An 18,400-nucleotide genomic window follows, 5' to 3' on the forward strand; every position below is an offset into this window, starting at 1 on the left:
GAATAAGGCAGGATAATGGGGTTGAGAGAGGAAGATAGACCAGCCATGATTGAATGGCGGAGTAGACAAGATGGGGGCGAATTCTGGCCCTGTGGCATGATTCTATGGCTCGATTAGCTATTCCACGGCGATTACTGTACCCTTTTGATAACCACCGCCCATTGGCCTATGTTACGACTGGCTTGTGTCTAGTGTAGGACTCGCTAATCTTCGTGTTCACCACACACGCTCTCCCCCTCGTGTACAATGTGATGATGTCAATAATTGTATATCTCATGCATTTGATATTCTATTCTTCACGGTGAGACTGACGATGGATTCTTAGCTGACTCCGCTGGCTTCAGTTAATGCTAGCACCCCGAGCTCTGTCAAATAACGAGTCAGACTGCTGCTCAGGCTGCGATGCACATCCCATACCTCAAAACAGGGATGTAATGTTGAGGCTCTCTAAGGCGCTGGTAAGGCCGTATTTGAAACATTGTGAGCAATGTTGGGTACCATGTCTGATGAAGGATGTGCTGGCTCTGGAGAGGGTCCAGAGAATGTTTCCAAGAATGATCCTAGGAATTAGTAAATTAACCTACGATGAGCGTTTGTCGGCACTGGGCTTGTTTCGCGCTGCAGTTTAAATGTATGAGGGGGACCACAATGAAACATACAGAATAGTGAAAGGCTTGGATTGAGTGTATGTGGAGAAGATGTTTCCACCAGTGTGAGAGTCCACAGAAGAATGCAAAGGCCAAGTTAGTGCATATTTTCAGGGCAGAGATAGATAGATTTTTGATTAGTACAGGCGTCAGTGGCTATGGGGAGACGGCAAGAGAGTGCTGTTTGGCAGGAGAGATAGATCAGCCATGAGTGAACGGCGCCGTAAATTTGACGGGTCGAATGGCCTGATTCTATTCCCATCGCTTATGACCTTATGGCCTTATGATACCCAACATGCATAAATTGTCGATGAAGTTTAACTTACTATGTCACACTGAACTGTCAATAACATTGCAGCAGATCTTCCTGGACAATCTCTCAATATAAACCTTCTCAAGTGGGACATTGCGATTGAATGCATATCACCGTTACCAGGGTCAATGGACACCAACACGTCGCTGCGCTCATTGCGCAATCAGCTGCATGCTGCCTATCCAGTCGACACATTGATTATTGAATCAAACTTTCTATTGGTTCACAGGAAAAATAAATGCAATTTCCCGTGGCTCCCACTGGATTCAATAGCAGTCATGTTTTTTTATTGCGAAAAGGATCTTTCCGCGAACAGTCTGGTCCATTTCTTCAGGTGATTTCTCGGGCATGTGGGGAGTACGCAGAACATATATATCGAAGGAAGCTATGAACATATATATACGGAGGCGATTGAGACTTCAAATGAAGATAGATAGGTTATCTGTGGTTATCTGACGAATTGCGTACAATGCGCGGACAGGGGGAGTTCAGAATTTTGGGATGAAACGCAGACAACGAGAATGTTGTTTAAATGCAGATGACATCGTGGAATGGATTCCACAGAGTGATTTAGGCCATTTGGACTCTGAAAGATGGCCTCTGATAAACTTGGACAAATCAAAATAGCGTACATGGTAAATGGTAGGGAATTGAAGAATACAGTTGAACAGAGGGATCTGGGTATAACCGTGCATAGTTCCTTGAAGGTGGAATCTCATATAGATAGGGTTAAGCTTTTGGCATGCTAGCTTTATAAATCAACACGGCATATTGAGTATAGAAGCTGGGATGTAATATTAAAATTGTACAAGGCATTGGTGAGGCCAAATCTGGAGTATGGTGTAAATTTTGGTCGCCAAAATGGAAATGATGTCAACCCGAAACTACAACAAAAAGGTTGACAATACTAGGCCAGAAAACTATAGGTCTTTCTGATTATTGACAGAGTTGTCCCAATTCAAACCATGACTTAATAAGGGACAGACAGTTTAGGGGTACTTCTTTACGCATCTTGACATCATGGAAGTGGTGGAGGCAGGTTATTGGCCGCCTCTAAAAAACGATTCATAGGCATTCAATTAGTTCATATCAGGTGGGCTGCCCATGGACTGTAGGGGGATGGCCTGTTTCCGACTGTAATTGTTTTGGTTTAGTTTGTAACTCTCATAACGGTAAAAGTCCACCAGACCTTTACCTACATTTGTGAACCCATGTTCCAAAACTATCGCCCCTCCCACATGGGTAATCCCATCATGACACATAAACATGCTGAAAAACATTCAAGACTGCTGCCCGATAGACTGTTTAGGTTAATATACTTTACCTAATTTGTGAACCCATGTTCCAAAACTATCGCCCCTCCCACCGCCCACATGGACAACATGCAAAACAGAGACCTGCCGATACTGGTTAATATACAAAAGAACATCACGCTCTCTAGTACCTCTTCAGGTCAAGCAGCATCTCTGGATAACATGGAGAGGTGACCTTTCCCGTCGAGACCCTTCTCTCAAACTGATTGTAGTAGAGAGAACAAAGTTACAAGAGGGACGAAGCAGAACGAAATCTGACAGGGGCAACTGTGGACGCAGGCGTGGAAGGCGGGGGGGGGGGGGGGGGGGGGGGGGATTGAAAGGCAAAATATTGCAGGTGTGAGACCTTGCTGAATATTGCTAATTGCGAAGCTTAGACTTTAGACTTTAGCGGCAGAGCTACGGTTCGACCCTGGCTACGGGTGCATGGCCGAACCTTGTGTATACGTTATCCCAGTGACTTGCGTATGTTTCTTCAGAGATCTTCGGTTTCCTCCCACACTCCATAGACGTACAGGTTTGTAGGTTGATTGGCTTGGTATAAATGTACAAATGTATAATTATCCCTAGTGTCAATGTGCGGCGATCGCTGGTCGGTGCGACCCGTTGAGTCCAAGAGCCCGATCCTCGCTGTATCTCTAATCTAAACTAAACTAAACTAAATTAAACTAAACTAAACTAAACTAAACTAAACTAAACTAAACTAAACTAAACTAAACTAAACTAAACTAAACTAAACTAAACTAAACTAAACTTTAGGAATACAGCGTGGAAACAGGACCATCGGGCCACCGCGTCCACTTCGAGCAGGGATCACGCCGTGTACTAGCACTAGGGACAGTTTACAATTTTACCGAAACCAATGAACCTACAAACCCACACGTCTTAGAGACCTGGGAGGAAACTGGAGGCCCCAGAGAAAACTCACGTGGCCACAAGGTGAACGTGCAAACGATGGACATACAGTACCCGTAGTCAGGATCAGACCCGGGCACTGGCGCTGTTATGGAGCAGCTCTGCCTCCATGCCAGAAAGCCGGCATAAGCAGGAGGTAAACTAGTTACCAGCCGGGAAATCCATCAGTACTCGGCGTCAAACATCTCCTCATGGTCCACCTTGGCAATTCCCTTCATAATACAACAAGATTGCTTCTCATTCTTGAAGAGAACAGTGGTCAGAATGAATATCTCTCAAAGATTAGAGGGCGTACAGTTAAGACGAGAGGAGACAATGCAAAGGGGGTGAGGGGAACAAGCATTTTACACAAATACACTAGGCGCATCAAACGCAATGTACGGAGGCAGATACAATAGTGACGTTTAATAGAGCGTTAGATAGGCACACAGATAAGGGGATAATGGAATGATATGGTTCACGTGCACCCCAGGGAAGGCACAGTGGCGCAGCTTGCAGAGATGCTCTCTTATAGCGCCAGATATCTGGTTTCGTTCCTGACCTCTTCTATAGCTCTCTGCGTGGAGTTTACACGATCTCCCTAGCACAACGTGTGTTTCACCCGGAACTCCGGTTTCCTCCCACATCCCAGGGTCACGCGGGTGTGTGGGTTAATTAGCCTCTGGAAATCGTCCTTAGTGTGTAGGGAGAGTATGGGATGTGGGATAATAAATAACTGTTCTGAACAGGTTGGTGTGAACGTATACAATGGATGGTCAGCGTTTAAACGAAGGGCCTGTTTCTATGGTCCATTGAAGATAACATCAATCTTCCATTGATTTGGCTGAGGGAATTGAAGGCTTTGTAACCAAGTTTGCAGATTATATGAAAATAGCTGGTGGGGCATGTAGTGTTCATAATGCAAGTATTCTGTAGGTGCATTTGGACAGGCTCGGAAACTGCGGTGACAAGTGGCAGGAGGAATACAGCGAAGCAAAGTGCATGCATTTTAGTAGTATGAATAAAAGCATAGACTATTTTCTAAATGGTGACAGGATTCAGAATTCTGAGGTGCAAAGGGACTTGGGAATTCCCTAAAATATAATTTACTAGTCGAATAAGTGGTGAGGAAGGCGAATACAATGCTTATTCTGAAGAAGGGTTTCGGCCCGAAACGTTGCCTATTTCCTTCGCTCCATAGATGCTGCTGTACCCGCTGAGTTTCTCCAGCTTTTTTGTGTAACCTTCGATTCTCCAGCATCTGCAGTTCCCTCTTTAACACAATGCTTAGTTTTGTTTAGTTTCTAGCGACACCGCGGAAACAGGCCACTCAGCCCACCGAGTTCGCACCTTCCAGCGATCTCGGCACATTAACATTATCTTACACATTCTAGAGACAATTTACACGTACCAAGCCAACAAACCAACACATCCGATGTAGTAGGAATTACAGAAACATGGCTGCAAGAGGATCGGAGCTGGGAACTGAACTTTCAGGAGCATACGTCCTATCGAAAAGGCAAACATGTGGGCAGAGGGATGGGGTGGCTCTGTTGGTAAGGAATGAAATTCAGTCCTTTGCAAGGGATGACATAGCAACGGAAGATGTATAGACACTGTTGATAGAATTGAGAAATTGTAAGTGTAAAATACCCTAATGGGAGTTATCTCCAGGCCCCCAAACAGTAGCTTGGAGATCGGATGCTAGTAGCATCAGGAGTAAAATTTATCATGTAACAAAAGTTATGCTACGGTAGTTGTGGGAGATTTTAACATGTAGGTAGGCTGAGACAATGAGGTTGGTACTGGACCGCAAGAAAGGGAGTTTGTGGAGTGCCTCGGATAGATTCTTAGAGCAGCCTGTACTGGAATCTACCAGGGAGAAGGCAATTATGGAGTTAGTGTTAAGTAATGAAACGGATTTGATAAGAAAGCTCAAGGTAAGGGAACCATTAGGAGGCAATGGCCATAACAGATGAGACGTAGTCAGTAATTTGAGAGGGAGAGATAAAACAGCAAGTGTCAGTATTGTCGTTGAACAAAGGGGACTATGTCGGCATGAGAGAGGGGCTGGCTAAAGTAGACTGGAAAGGGACCCTGGCAGGGATGATGGTAGACCAGCAATGGCAGGTGTTCCTGGGGACTAATCCAGAGGTTGCAGGGTCATTTCATTCCAAAGAGGAAGAAAGATTCTAAGGGGAGTAATAGGCGACCGTGGCTGTCAAGGGGAGTCAAGGACAGTATACCAATAAAATAGAAGACGTATAAGATGGCAAAGATGGCGTATAAAATGGCGGGATGCCGGAGGTTTGGGAACGTTTAAAGATCAACAAGAGGTAACTAAGTAAGCAATACGGTGAAACAATATGAAGTATGAAGGCAAGCTAGCCAAGAATATAACGGAGTATAGAAATAGCGTATTTAGATGGTTGAAGAGAAAAAAAAAAGTTAAGACAAATATGGGCCCTTTAAGACAGAAAAATTGCATGTGTTATGGGAAACAAGGAAATGGCAGACGAGTTGAACAGATACTTTCGTTCTGTCTTTAATAAGGAAGACACAGACAATCTCCCAGATGTACTAAGGGACAGAGGACCTAGGATGACAGGGGACTGAAGAAAATTCACATTACGAAATGGTGTTGGGGAGACAGATAGACTGAAGGCTGATAATCCCCAACGTCTGGTGGTCTTCATCCCATTGTACTCAATGAGGTGGCTCTAGAAATCATGGACGCAAAGGGAATCATTTCGCAAAGTCCTATAGACTCTGGATCGGATCCTGTAGGGTGGAGGATAGCAAATGTTACCTCACTTTTCAAAAAAGGAGGGAGAGAGAAAGCAGGGGATTATAAACCAATTAGCCTGACATCGGTGATGAGGAAGATGCTGGAGTCGATTATCAAAGATGTAACAGCGGCGCATTTCCATGGCAGTAACCTGATCGTTCCAAGTGAGCATGGATTTACGAAGGGGAAATTATACTTGACAAATCTTCTGGAAAACTTTGAGGCTGTAACAAATGGAATGGATAAAGGGGAGCCAGTGGATGTAGTGTACCTGAACTTTCAGAAAGCCTTTGATAAGGTCCCACACAGGAGATTACTGGGCAACATTGGATCACATGATATTGGGGGTAGGGTATTGATTTAACAAAGTGATTGGCAGAGAGGAAACAAAGTGTAGGGAATAATGGGTCCCTTTCAAAATTGCAGGCATTGACTAGTGGGGAGCCGCAAGGCTTGGTGCTGGGACCGCAGCTATTTACAACATACATTCATTATTTTGATGAACGAATTAAAAGTAACATTAGCAAATTTGCAGATGAGGTTAATTCCCGGGACGGCGGGACTGTGATGAAAGAATGGGGCGGCTGGGCTTATATTCACTGAAAGTTAGAAGCATGAGAGGAGATCTTATAGAAACGTATTAAATTATTAAGAGATTGGCACGCTAGATGCAGGAAACATGTCCCCGATGTTGGGGGAGATCAGAATCAGGAGCCACAGTTTACGAATAAGAGGTAGGCCATTTAGAACTGAGACGAGGTAAAAAATGTTCACACGGAAAGTTGTGAATTTATGGAATTCTCTGCCTCAGAAGGCAGTGGAGGCCGATTCACTGGATGCTTTCAAAAGAGGGTTAGGCAAAGCTCATCGAGCTAGCGGAATGAAATGATATGGGGAGAAGGCATGAACGGGGCACTGATTGTGGATGATCAGCCACGATCACATTGAATGGCGGTGTTCGCTCGAAGGGCCAATTGACAGGGCTAAAATACAAAAACAGGGATATAACGCAGATGTTTTAAAAGGCACTGAACAGACCGCATTTGTAGTGTTGTGAACTGGTTTGGTCTGAGGATGGATGCAGGGTCCAGGAGAAGGTCCAGGGACGGTTTCCGAGAATGCTCGCAGGAATAATGGGGTTAACATATGATGAGCGTTTGAAGGCACTGGGCCCGTACTCGTAACAATTTAGGACATCATCGTTGAATCCCATTGAATAGTGAAATGCCCGGATAGAGTGAACATGAAGATACATTTCCAAATATTGGGAGTGCCCAGAATCAGAAGGCCATAGCCTCAAAATAAAAGGACGTATATTTAGAAGGGGGGACTTGTTTGGTGAGAGGGTGGTGAATTTGTAGAATTCATATTGACAGGCAGCTTAAAACCAAGTCTGTGGTTATTATCGAGGTAGATATTGATCGGTTCTTGATTATTGAGGGTGCAGGGGTTACGGGGGAAAGGCAGGATAATGTGGTTGACATGGAAAGATCGATCACCCATGATCGAATCGATGCGCAGTGTTGATGGGCCGAATGGCCTAGTTCTGCTCCTAGAATATATGAACTTGTGAATTTATGAACTTATTTAATCAAAAAGATCTTGCTCAATCGTTCAAATCTTCTCCACTCTTTACCCACCCAGCCCAAATTCTGCATTGGTATGGAATTTTCTCTCATTACAGATTCGGCATGGGAGTTTTTTGTGTCACACGACCGATTCATTCGTGGAGGTTGATTCCGTTTTCGAAACGTACTGTACCAGCCTTGTTGACTTTCTATTGTGTGACTGTTAACAATGGGATCAATGAACTGAGTAATTTATAATTATCCCGGCACACCCATCATAGGCCCCAAGTAACTGGGACCTGAACCAAAACTGCACATTTATAAACTAACTGAGTTGGTGGAGTTAGTAGGTATCTGAGAAAGGCGACATAGGATGAAGGGCTGCCTATGAGCTGGGCACGAAGACGCGGTGAGTGCTTGTTATTGGCGTTAAGGAAGAGATTCCTTCAGCAGGACACCTGAGCTGCCAGCAGCGTCCAGGTTAGGGATAGGAACAGACACGCAGAGGGACTGCGGGGCGCTTCCCTGGACCTACCAACATCTAGATTTTACACAGAAGTGTTATGACCAGAGTTAGGCTAGCCAGTCTTTCGATACCGCTCTTAAATTCGGCAAGGTCATGGGGAAACTTGCAATTTCCGCCAATTTCTGGAACAATCCTAATATACCGTGATCCGATTAATGAACAGGGAGCGCTCGGAGTACAAGTCTATGGCTCCCTTAATGTGCTGAGTCACATGTACAATGTAATGAAATGGTCGCTTGGCCGCCTCACCTTAATTTGGAAGGTTTCTAAGTACAAGCGTCCGGACGCCGAGTCGCAGTGGTACAGGTAGTTGGTGAGACCACACGGAGTATTGTACGCAGTTTTGGGTACCCAGCTATAGGAAGACTGCCATTAAGTTGGAAATGGAGCAGAATAGAATCAACAGGATGTCACCTGGGGCCTATGAAGTTGAGTTATACGGCGAGATTGGATAGGCTTCGACTTTTTTCTTTCGCGCGTAGCAGGCTGAGTAGTGACCTTATTGAAGTGTTCATGATCGTGAGGGGCACGGATAAAGTGATTGCTCTCAGTACTTTTCCCAGAGTAGTGGAATCTAATCCTAGAGTGCATACGTTCATGGACGGAGGGGATATGTTTAACTGGGGCAACAGGGCAGTGCAATCTGTGTCTGGAACAAGCTGCTTAAAATGCTGATAGAACGACAGATGTATAAAGGCAGTTAGCCAGGTATGTGCATCGGGTTTACAGGGATATAGACCGAATAGACCGAAATAGGACTAGCCTATTATATTGACTTAGTCGGTATGGGCACAGCTGTGCCAAGGTACGCACTGTACATCTCGATGACTCGGTGAATCTGTGACCTCATATCCGGAAATCTATTCATCTCTTGAAGCAACTCGATGACTGAGCCAAGAGATAGTTTTCAAGAGATAGTTAGATTTAGCTCTTAGGGCTAAGGGAATCAAGGGTTACGGGGAAAAAGCCGGAATGGTTTACAGGTTTTGGATGATCAACCATAATCAAATTGAATGGCCGTGCTGGCTCGAAGGGCCGAATAGCCTACTCCTGCACACATTTTCTATGTTTCTATGTCGCAGTCGCTGGGGTAGAGATTTCGAAAGATCCAAACATCATGGACACATGGGTAAGAATAAGATATGCGGTAAAGAGATTTGGGGTTCGTAGGATTACCCCAAAGATTGGACTACCCTGGGGTTGCGCAGTTTTAGGTTGAATTTAAATGCGCATGAGGCAGGCGCAGGACTGGAAGTGTTTTGATTTTGATGTAGCGAGGAAACAAACGAAGGCTGAATCTGTTACGCAAGTTTTATTCAATTTGATGCACACATTTGCCGCTTTATGCCTATAAGGATGTGCACGTCAGAAATATATGGCGAGTTGTTAAATTTAGTATAAATACGACGGCCAATGGATCTTAGCCTGGGTGACTGCAGAAGTTTTAATACGATACGTAAAAAAGGGATATAGTGGAGGAAGAGAGGCAGCTTGTGTTGTACGGCGCCCACTTCATGCATCAGGACTGGTCAAGGATGGGTTACGAGGCATTTACTTTCGGAGATGACGCACAACATATTATTCATATTTCTCGCGGTACAGAAGCCGTTGAGTTTCTTCAGATTCTCAGATCATTTCCGTCTATCCCATTCTTCAACATTTGTTCTTTCAAGCTACACCTGTTGGACTGCAGGAAATGCATCACCGGTCAGAGACTTCAGGTGCAGAGACAACGCGGCCAATGCCCCTATCCCACTTAGGAAACCTGAAAGGAAACCTCTGGAGACTTTGCGCCCCACCCAAGGTGGTCGTGCGGTTCCCAGAGGTTGCAGGTGGTTGCCGGAGGTTGCAGGTAGTGGAAGCAGGTAGGGAGACTGACAAAAAACCTCCGGGAACCACACGGAAACCTTGAGGGAGGCGCAACGTCTCGAGAGGTTTCAGTTCAGGTTTCCTAAGTGGGACAGGGGCATAACTAAGCAAGGATACGTCAATCTCCACTAAACTAAACCACGAGCCATCTGTGCCAGTGAATTCCAAATTGTGTGTGCGCGGTTTCCAAACGTGTCAGTGACGAAGAAAATAAAACGGATGATTTGTCGGAGAATTGATGGGTTGGTGGTAAGTGTAAGCTGAGCTGCTCGTTGTCAATCAACTGGAAGCCAGAAATTGGAAAGATGAAGGTATTACGCTCGCAGTATCTAAACGAAAAACCTAAGCAGCGAAAGTTGTGGGTCCTCGAGGGTAAGCACAGCCAGGGGCATAGAAAGGGTCCCTCATGAATAATTTCAATTCATATGAATAATAACAAATGGACTTTGTTGGCGGAGAATTTCAGCGAAGGGGAATGTCAAATTCTAGCAAGTCTCCTTTAATACCGAAGAGGTACAAGATGCTTCGGCATGCTAAAATTGGATACATCGCTAGGGCCAGATGAGATTAGGGCGGATATAGTGGCGTAATGGTAGACCCGGGTTCAATCCTGACTACGGGTGCTGTCTGTACGGAGATAGTAAATGTTCGATGCGTTTCCCTGGTCCATAACCTACCATCCGCCAGCCACTTGGAACTACATCAGTGTCTAGCGAGACTCAGGAATTTCTTCCATTGCCTCCCATAGCAGTCGGAAATGAATCTCTTTAGACTTTGAGATACAGTACGGAAACAGACACTTTGGCCAACCGAGTCCGCGCCGTCCAGCAATCACCCTGTATGTTAGTACTACCCTACACGCCAGGGATAAGTTAATTCTATTTTACTGAATCCAATTAACCTTCAAACATGTACCTCTAAGGTATTGGTTATAAGAGAATCAAGGGTATGGATATACGACTTGGGAAGGAAACCACTAATCGGAGCACATATTTGCGAAGGTTGGCTCGGATGTGATCGATCTGATTGCATTGGCTGAAGAGGTGACCAAAGATGTGATGTAGATGTTGTTTACATGGACCAGCCACGCCTTAGAGAAAATTTCTCGTGGAGACGGGTCCACATGGTTAGAGCCCAAGGCCTCCAGCGAAAATTGATATATTGGATTCAAAGCTGGCTTGGAGCGAGGGTAAGGTGAATGTTTATCTTTGTAGCTGCATAGCAGAATAGGGATGTCATCATACGGCTGTGAAGTATGTTGAGAAGATCGCACCTTAAATATTGCGTGTCGTTCTACTCATACTATGGGAATAATTCAATTAAGGTAAACTATGTGCATCAAAGATTCACGAGAATATTGCTGGGACTGAGGTTTTTCAGCTAAACGGTGAGACCGGAAAGGCTGAAATTGTTTTCTCTCTGAGTATGAAGCAATAGATGGGTTTATATCGTAAACACCGCGATAAGATTGATATTCTGTCCTTATCCAAAATTAGGGTTGTCTCAAACTAGGCAGTCATCGTATCTGCCTCCACCACTAGCCCGGTAAGCGATCGATCACAATCTCCCTAAGTAAAAATAAATGCCCCATCACCTCCTTTACACTTCGTGTACCTAAGTAAAGTTAAATATTCTCTTTTGCATCCAACCCGGTATAATCATACAGTGAAGTGAACTAGGCAGTACATAAGAGTTGCTTCGTTTCTGGTGCCTACAAAGTTACAAAAGGTCACCGTTCGAATTTTATCTTCTGTATATCTCCGCATGTGTCAGCAGCCTCCCCCCCTCCCCCCCCCCCTCGCTGCACCCCCCTTCGTTCTCGGCGCCTGCCGCCGTCCCCACCCCCCCCCCCCCCCCCACCCCACCTCTTCGTTCTCGACGGTGGTTCAGACCCGAGTTTGCAGTCCGCCGCGGGAAAGCCTTTAACCGGGGTACTCCCGGTGAGTCGCTCGCCTAGATACATGCGGTGCTTGGCTCGCCGAGATACACCCGGTGCGGAGCCCACTTCTCCATCGAAAGCATTTATAACCATATAACCAAATAACAATTACAGCACCGAAACAGGCCATCTCGGCCCTACAAGTCCGTGCCGAACAATTATTTTCCCGTAGTCCCACCTGCCTGCACTCATACCACAGTCCTCCATTGCCTTCTCATCCATATGTCTATCCAATTTATTTTTAAATGATACCAACGAACCTGCCTCCACCACTTCCACTGGAAGCTCGTTCCACACGGCTACCACTCTCTGAGTAAAGAAGTTCCTCCTCATGTTACCCCTAAACTTCTGTCCCTGAATTCTGAAGTCATGTCCTCTTGTTTGAATCTTCCTTATTCTCAAAGGGAAAAGCTTGTCCACGTCAACTCTGTATATCCCTCTCATCATTTTAAAGACCTCTATCAAGTCCCCCCTTAACCTTCTGCGCTCCAGAGAATAAAGACCTAACTTATTCAACCTTTCTCTGTAACTTAGTTGTTGAAACCCAGGCAACATTCTAGTAAATCTCCTCTGTACTCTCTCTATTTTGTGGACATCCTTCCTATAATGGGCGACCAAAATTGTACACCATACTCCATAATTGGCCTCACCAATGCCTTGTACAATTTTCACATTACATCCCAGCTTCTATACTCAATATGCCGTGTTACGGCGCCATCTATCTTTAAGGCGTCCCACATTCCGGACTATGACCTCTTCTAGCTGCATCCGTCGGGTAAGCGATACAGAGGCCAGAAGTCCCTCGCCACCAGTTCAGGACCAGCTACTTTCTTACAGCCACCTTGTTATTGAACATACCTGCAAACCCCCAATCCTACCTCACCAATGGAGCACTCTGGAACCCTGTTATCCATTACCATGAATTAGTGTCATGGAGGTTTGCAAATATCCCCTCCGTCCCAACTTGTCCTACGCCGCATAACATACCCCATCTACACGAGACCGATCTGCCTACGTTTGGCCCACATTCGCCTGAAAATTTCCCATCCCTGTACTTGGTCAAGTATCTTTTAAATTATCTGTCAGCTCGTTCCATATACCCAACACCCTTCGTGTAAATAAGTTTTTCATCAGGTTCCTAATAAATCCCACCCTTTTACCTTAAACCAGTGTCACCTGGTTTTCAATTAACCTACTATATGTAAAAGTCTCGGTGCATTTATATTATTTATCCATGTCATTACTTTAAACCTCTATAATATCACCCCTCAACCCCTGCGCTCTACTCAGAATTGGTTCTGATTGTAATTTTCACATGCCTTTTTATTTTGCATCGTTTTTTTATTATTTCACTTTCTTATAGAAGTTATGAATGCTTTAAGATGTCGTTTTATTTAGATTCAGGCGTATTATTATTACAAGGTACAGTTTGCGGCTTTGATTTGCATGTTATCCAAACATGGAATATATAACCGATAGGCACAATTGTATATTGTATGTATATTTTAGCTGAATATGTATTACTTATTTATATTCAGCCATTGAGATAAAACTCAAATACACCAGGTAGAGCAAAACAGAAGAAGCAATACAGAATATAGTTTTCAGCATTGTGATGCAACTGTTCCATTGGCAAAATCCAATTACATCAATGGGGTAGAGGGGAATCGGACAGTACCCTAGCTTACGGAAGGACCGTTCAGAATCCTCATAACAGGGATGAAGAAGCTGTTCGTCAAACTGGGAGTGCGCGATTTCAAACTTTTGTACCGTCTGCTAGACATTAGTGGGGAGAAGAATAAGTGTCCGGGTAGGACGTCTTTTCCAAGGCAGCATGGTGTAGATGGAGTCACTAGTAGGAAGTCTGTTCGCCGTGATGGACTGGACCACATGCATAACTCTCTGCACAGCTGTTCTCAACCCAAGCTGTGATGCAATCTGACAGCATGCTCTCTGTGATGCATTTCTAGACGTTTTCCAGGGTAACAGGAGGCATTCCGAATTTCCTCAGTAACTCAAGTAAAAGCGTACGTGTACCTTCTTAACTGTCGCATAAATGTATTTTGTCCACGGCAGATTATTGATAACATTAACACCATTGAACTTGATGTAGTCGAACATTTCCACTCCGCTTCATTGATGCTAATTGGGGCATGTACTCCATCATGCTTTCTGAAGTAGTAACCAGCTCCTTGGTCGTGTTAGGTTTAGGAAGGGTTTATTGTCCTGGCACTCTGTCACTAAGCATTCTAACTCCTTCGTTCACACTATCCGGTCTTTGTTGGTGTAACGGCCCACCTCTGGGTGGTGTCGTCTGAAATTTGGAGGTTTTGTGAAATCTCCATATCCAGGTTCCTGTGCTGTTGTACAGGCAAGATTGTTCCTGTACCTCATCGTACTTGTTCATATGACAATAAACCTGAATTGGCACAAGCTTTTGTATACAACATATATTCCCATGCCATTTCCGCCAGCTGCAAATGAACTCTGCTACCAATCGCATCACACATCCCACCACACATTATTATGGGTTACTCTTTCAGGACTCTGACTAGGACATCTTCTCCATCCATGTCTTCCCGATCAGTAGCACTTTCCATAGCAACGCAGGAAGTACAGCTCTTGTATCATAGTCACGTCTATGATTGTTTTTGCAGCGTGGTCTCACACTGAGATGACAGGAAGGTAAATTAACGCGGTTTTGAGGGGCCCGATTTTGTTTACACAAAGAGAATTCGATATCTGAATCTCGGAATCAGATGAAGACACAGAACACCATGCAATAATTACAAATATATGGCGTGGCGACCTGTACTTCAACTTGGCGGGGAGGGTAAGGGATGTCCTCCATATTTATGTTGGAGGCTTAGGAGGCAGCAAAGAGAAGCGGGGAAAAGCAGTGATTGGATCGAGCCCAAGTTCGAGTAGAGTTAGAGGTGAGCCAGAGGGGGAATACAGTTTAAAAAGAGAGGCAAAGCAAAGACCGACTTAACTCAGAGCTTCCCTGGATTGTGAAGTAACAGCAAAAACGAGAAGCAGGAAAAAGCAGTGATTGGCTCTTACCCGAGCGAGAGGCGAGTTAGAAGTGGGTCAGAGTGGGAAACACTTTAAAAATTGAGGCAAAGCACAGACAGACTTAACTCAGAGCTTCCGTGGATTTTGAAGAAACAACAGCAAAGAGAAGCAGGAAAAGGCATTGGTCGGCTCTAGCCCGAGAAGGGAGGAGAGTTAGTAGTGAGTTAGAGTGGACAAACTGTATAAAAAGAGAGGCAAAGCACAGACAGATTTAACGCAGATCTTCCGTGGATGTTGAAGAAACAGCAGCAAAGAGAAGCAGGAAAAAGCAATAATTGGCTCTAGCCCGAGTGAGAGGAGAGTTAGAAGTGAGTCAGAGTGGGAAAAACGTTTAAAAAGAGAGGCAGGCACAGACAGACTTAACTCAGATCTTCCGTGGATATTGAAGAAACAGCAGCAAAGGTAAGCAGGAAAAAGCAATGATTGGCTCGAGCCCGAGTGAGAGGAGAGTTAGAAGAGAGTCAGAGGGGGAAAACCGTTTAAACTGTGGAATTTGGTTTGTAAATTGGTAAATTGGTAAATTAGACAATGTATCAGTCAATATAAGCAAGACAGGTCTTAGGGAGCGGCAGTGAGGGAACGGCCATGTGATCGAAGTGCCTTGTGAGTAAAGTCTAAGTCGAGGCTCGGGAGTGTTCGACGAGGAGGCTGAGGAGAGGAGGCTACGCATAATGTTCCAGACGACGGAACGCAGTGAACATATATCGGGGCAGATGAGACAGTGTGAGGCTTGCAAAATGTGGGAGTCCAGGGACACATATGGAGCCTCTGGCTGCTATAACTGTGGCAAGTGCGTTCAGCTTCCGCTACAAAATGACCGTGTTGGGTCACTGGAGAAGCAGCTGGATGATCTCAGCGCCATCCGGGAAAACACGAGTGTCCTGGACACGACCGACAGTGAGGCAGTCACGCCGAGGATACGGGATGAACCAAGGTGTGTGACGGAGAGAATGTGGAAACGGTGGAAATCGTGGAGTGCAGAAGAACTAGATGGCTGTGCCTAATGAAAACAGGCACGGCTCTTGGGAACTGTTCGTGGAAACGACGTTTTCTGTCCGAGCGGCGGATACGTCGGTGGCTCCAATCCTAGAGATGGGACTCAACCGGCAAGACCGACGTCGGGCCGAGATCTTGTGGTGGGTGACTCCATTGTCCGAGGAGCGGACAGGAGATTCTGTGGCGGAACACGAGATGCGAGGATGGTCTGTTGCCTCCCTGGTCCCAGGGTTCAGGATGACACGAGCCGATTCAGAACATCCTCGAGAAAGAAGGTGAACAGCCGGCAGTAGTTGTAGGCACACATACATCGTGGAGAAGAGAAAGTAGGGTCTCCTACATGAGTTCAGAGAGTTGGGAAGAAGACTGAAATGCCGGACTTCGAGAGTAGTTATTTCTGGGTTGCTTCCTGTACCACGTGCTAGTGAGGACGGGAACAGGGAGATAGCGGATCCGAATGTGTGGCTGTGGGGCTGGAGCAGGGAGCAAGGATTTAGATGTATAGAGCACTGGGATCTCTTCTGCGGATGGGCTGACCTGTATAAAAGGGACGGGTTACATCGTAACTGGAGGGGGACCGACATTCTGGCCCCCTGAGCCAGCCTCCTCATCGACCACTCCCGAGCCTCGACTTAGACTTTACTCACAAGGCACTTCGATCACATGGCCGTTCCCTCACTGCCGCTCCTTAAGACCTGTCTTGCTTATATTGACTGATACATTGTCTAATTTACCAATTTACCAATTTACCAATTTACAAACCAAATTCCACAGTTTAAACGGTTTTCCCCCTCTGACTCTCTTCTAACTCTCCTCTCACTCGGGCTCGAGCCAATCAGTCTGAAGAAGGGTTTCGGCCCGAAACGTTGCCTATTTCCTTCGCTCCATAGATGCTGCTGCACCCGCTGAGTTTCTCCAGCTTTTTTGTGTAACCTTCGATTCTCCAGCATCTGCAGTTCCCTCTTAAACATTCTGGCAGGCAGGTTTGCTGGGTACACACGTGTGGGTTTAAACTAAATCATCGGTGAGGGGGAGCGGTTGACAAATTGGGAGTATAAAGATGGAGTTGAAGGGGAAGTGACTACAGGAAAAAATATTCTCGAATTAATGGGAAGGAAAGCTCGAGAATGTACAGCAGAGTAAGGTCAGGGCCATGTGTGAGGGGGAAGTTAATACGGATGTCAAAGTGCTGTATATGAATGCGCGAAGTATAAGGAATAAATTGGAGGCTCAGTAAGAAACTGGCAAGTATGATGTTGTGGGAATTACGGAGACAGCGGTGCAAGAGGGCATGGGATGGGAACTGAATATTCAAGGGTATACCTCCTATCGAAAAGACAGACAGGTGGGCAGAGGGGGTGGGGTTGCCCTGCTGGTGAGGAATGAAATTCACACCCTTACAAGGGGTGACATTGAAACAGGAGACGTGGAGTCAGTATGGATGGAACTAAGGAATTGTAAGGGTATAAATACCCTAATGGGACTAATCTACGGGCCCACAAACAGTAGCCTGGACATAGGGTGCAAGTTGAATCAGGAGTTAAAATTGGCATGTAGCAAAAGTAATACTGTGGTTGTTATGGGATCTTTCAAGATGCAGGTAGACTGGGAAAATCAGGCTGGTACTGGACCCCAATTAAGGGACTTTGTAGAGTGCCTTAGTGGTGGATTCTTTGAACAGCTTGTATTGGAGCCAACCAGGGAGAAGGCAATTCTGGATATATTGTTATGTAATGAACCGGATTTAATAAAGCACCTCGAGGTTAATGAGCCATTAGGAGGCTGTGACGATAACATGGCCAGGTTTAATCTACAATTGGCGAGGGAGAAGGGTAGATCGGAGGTGTCAGTGTTGCAGTTGAATAAAGGGGACTATGGGGCCATGAGGAAGGAGCCGCCAAAAATTGCCTGGAAAGATGCACTAGCAGGGACGACAGTGGAACAAAAATGGCAGGTGTTTCTATAATAATACAGAAGGTGCAGGATTAGTTCACTCCTAGGGGGAAGAACGGTTCCATGGGGAGAAGGGGGTGAACGTGTCTGATGAGGGACGTCAGGGACAGTATAAAAATTAAAGCGAAGAAGTACAACATAGCAAAGATGAGCGGGAAGCAAGAGGATTGGGTAATGTTTAAAGAACAACAGAAGATAACCCAAAAAGACAATACTGGGTATGTGAAGAGGAAAACATTTGTTAAGACCAAAGTTGGACCCTTGAAGACCGAAAAGCTGAATTTATTATGGGGAACAAGGAAATGGCAGATGATTTGAACAGGTACTTTGGATCTGTCTTCTATAAGGAGGAAACAAACAATCTTCCTGATATAACAGGTACACAGAATTGCCGGAGAAACTCAGCGGGTGCAGGAGCATCTATGGAGCGAAGGAAATAGGCGACGTTTCGGGCCGAAACCCTTCTTCAGACCCTTCTTCGTATCACCTCCTGATATAGTAGTGGCCAGAGGATCTGGG

The 18,400-nt window shown here is 45.4% G+C and overlaps 1 protein-coding gene across 1 annotated transcript in view; it reads left to right on the forward strand.

Moving 5' to 3' along the window:
* Nucleotides 1-15,603: 15,603 nt before the first annotated feature.
* LOC129706182 (uncharacterized) overlaps nt 15,604-18,400 on the forward strand; it is a 30,126-nt gene continuing 27,329 nt past the window's right edge. The window contains exon 1 of the mRNA XM_055650240.1: nt 15,604-15,866. Within this exon, the coding sequence (XP_055506215.1) occupies nt 15,604-15,866 (263 nt within the window). The remainder of the gene's footprint in view (nt 15,867-18,400) is intronic.

The sequence above is a fragment of the Leucoraja erinacea genome, chromosome 2 (assembly GCF_028641065.1).
Source record: "Leucoraja erinacea ecotype New England chromosome 2, Leri_hhj_1, whole genome shotgun sequence".
NCBI classification, from domain to species: Eukaryota; Metazoa; Chordata; class Chondrichthyes; order Rajiformes; family Rajidae; genus Leucoraja; species Leucoraja erinaceus.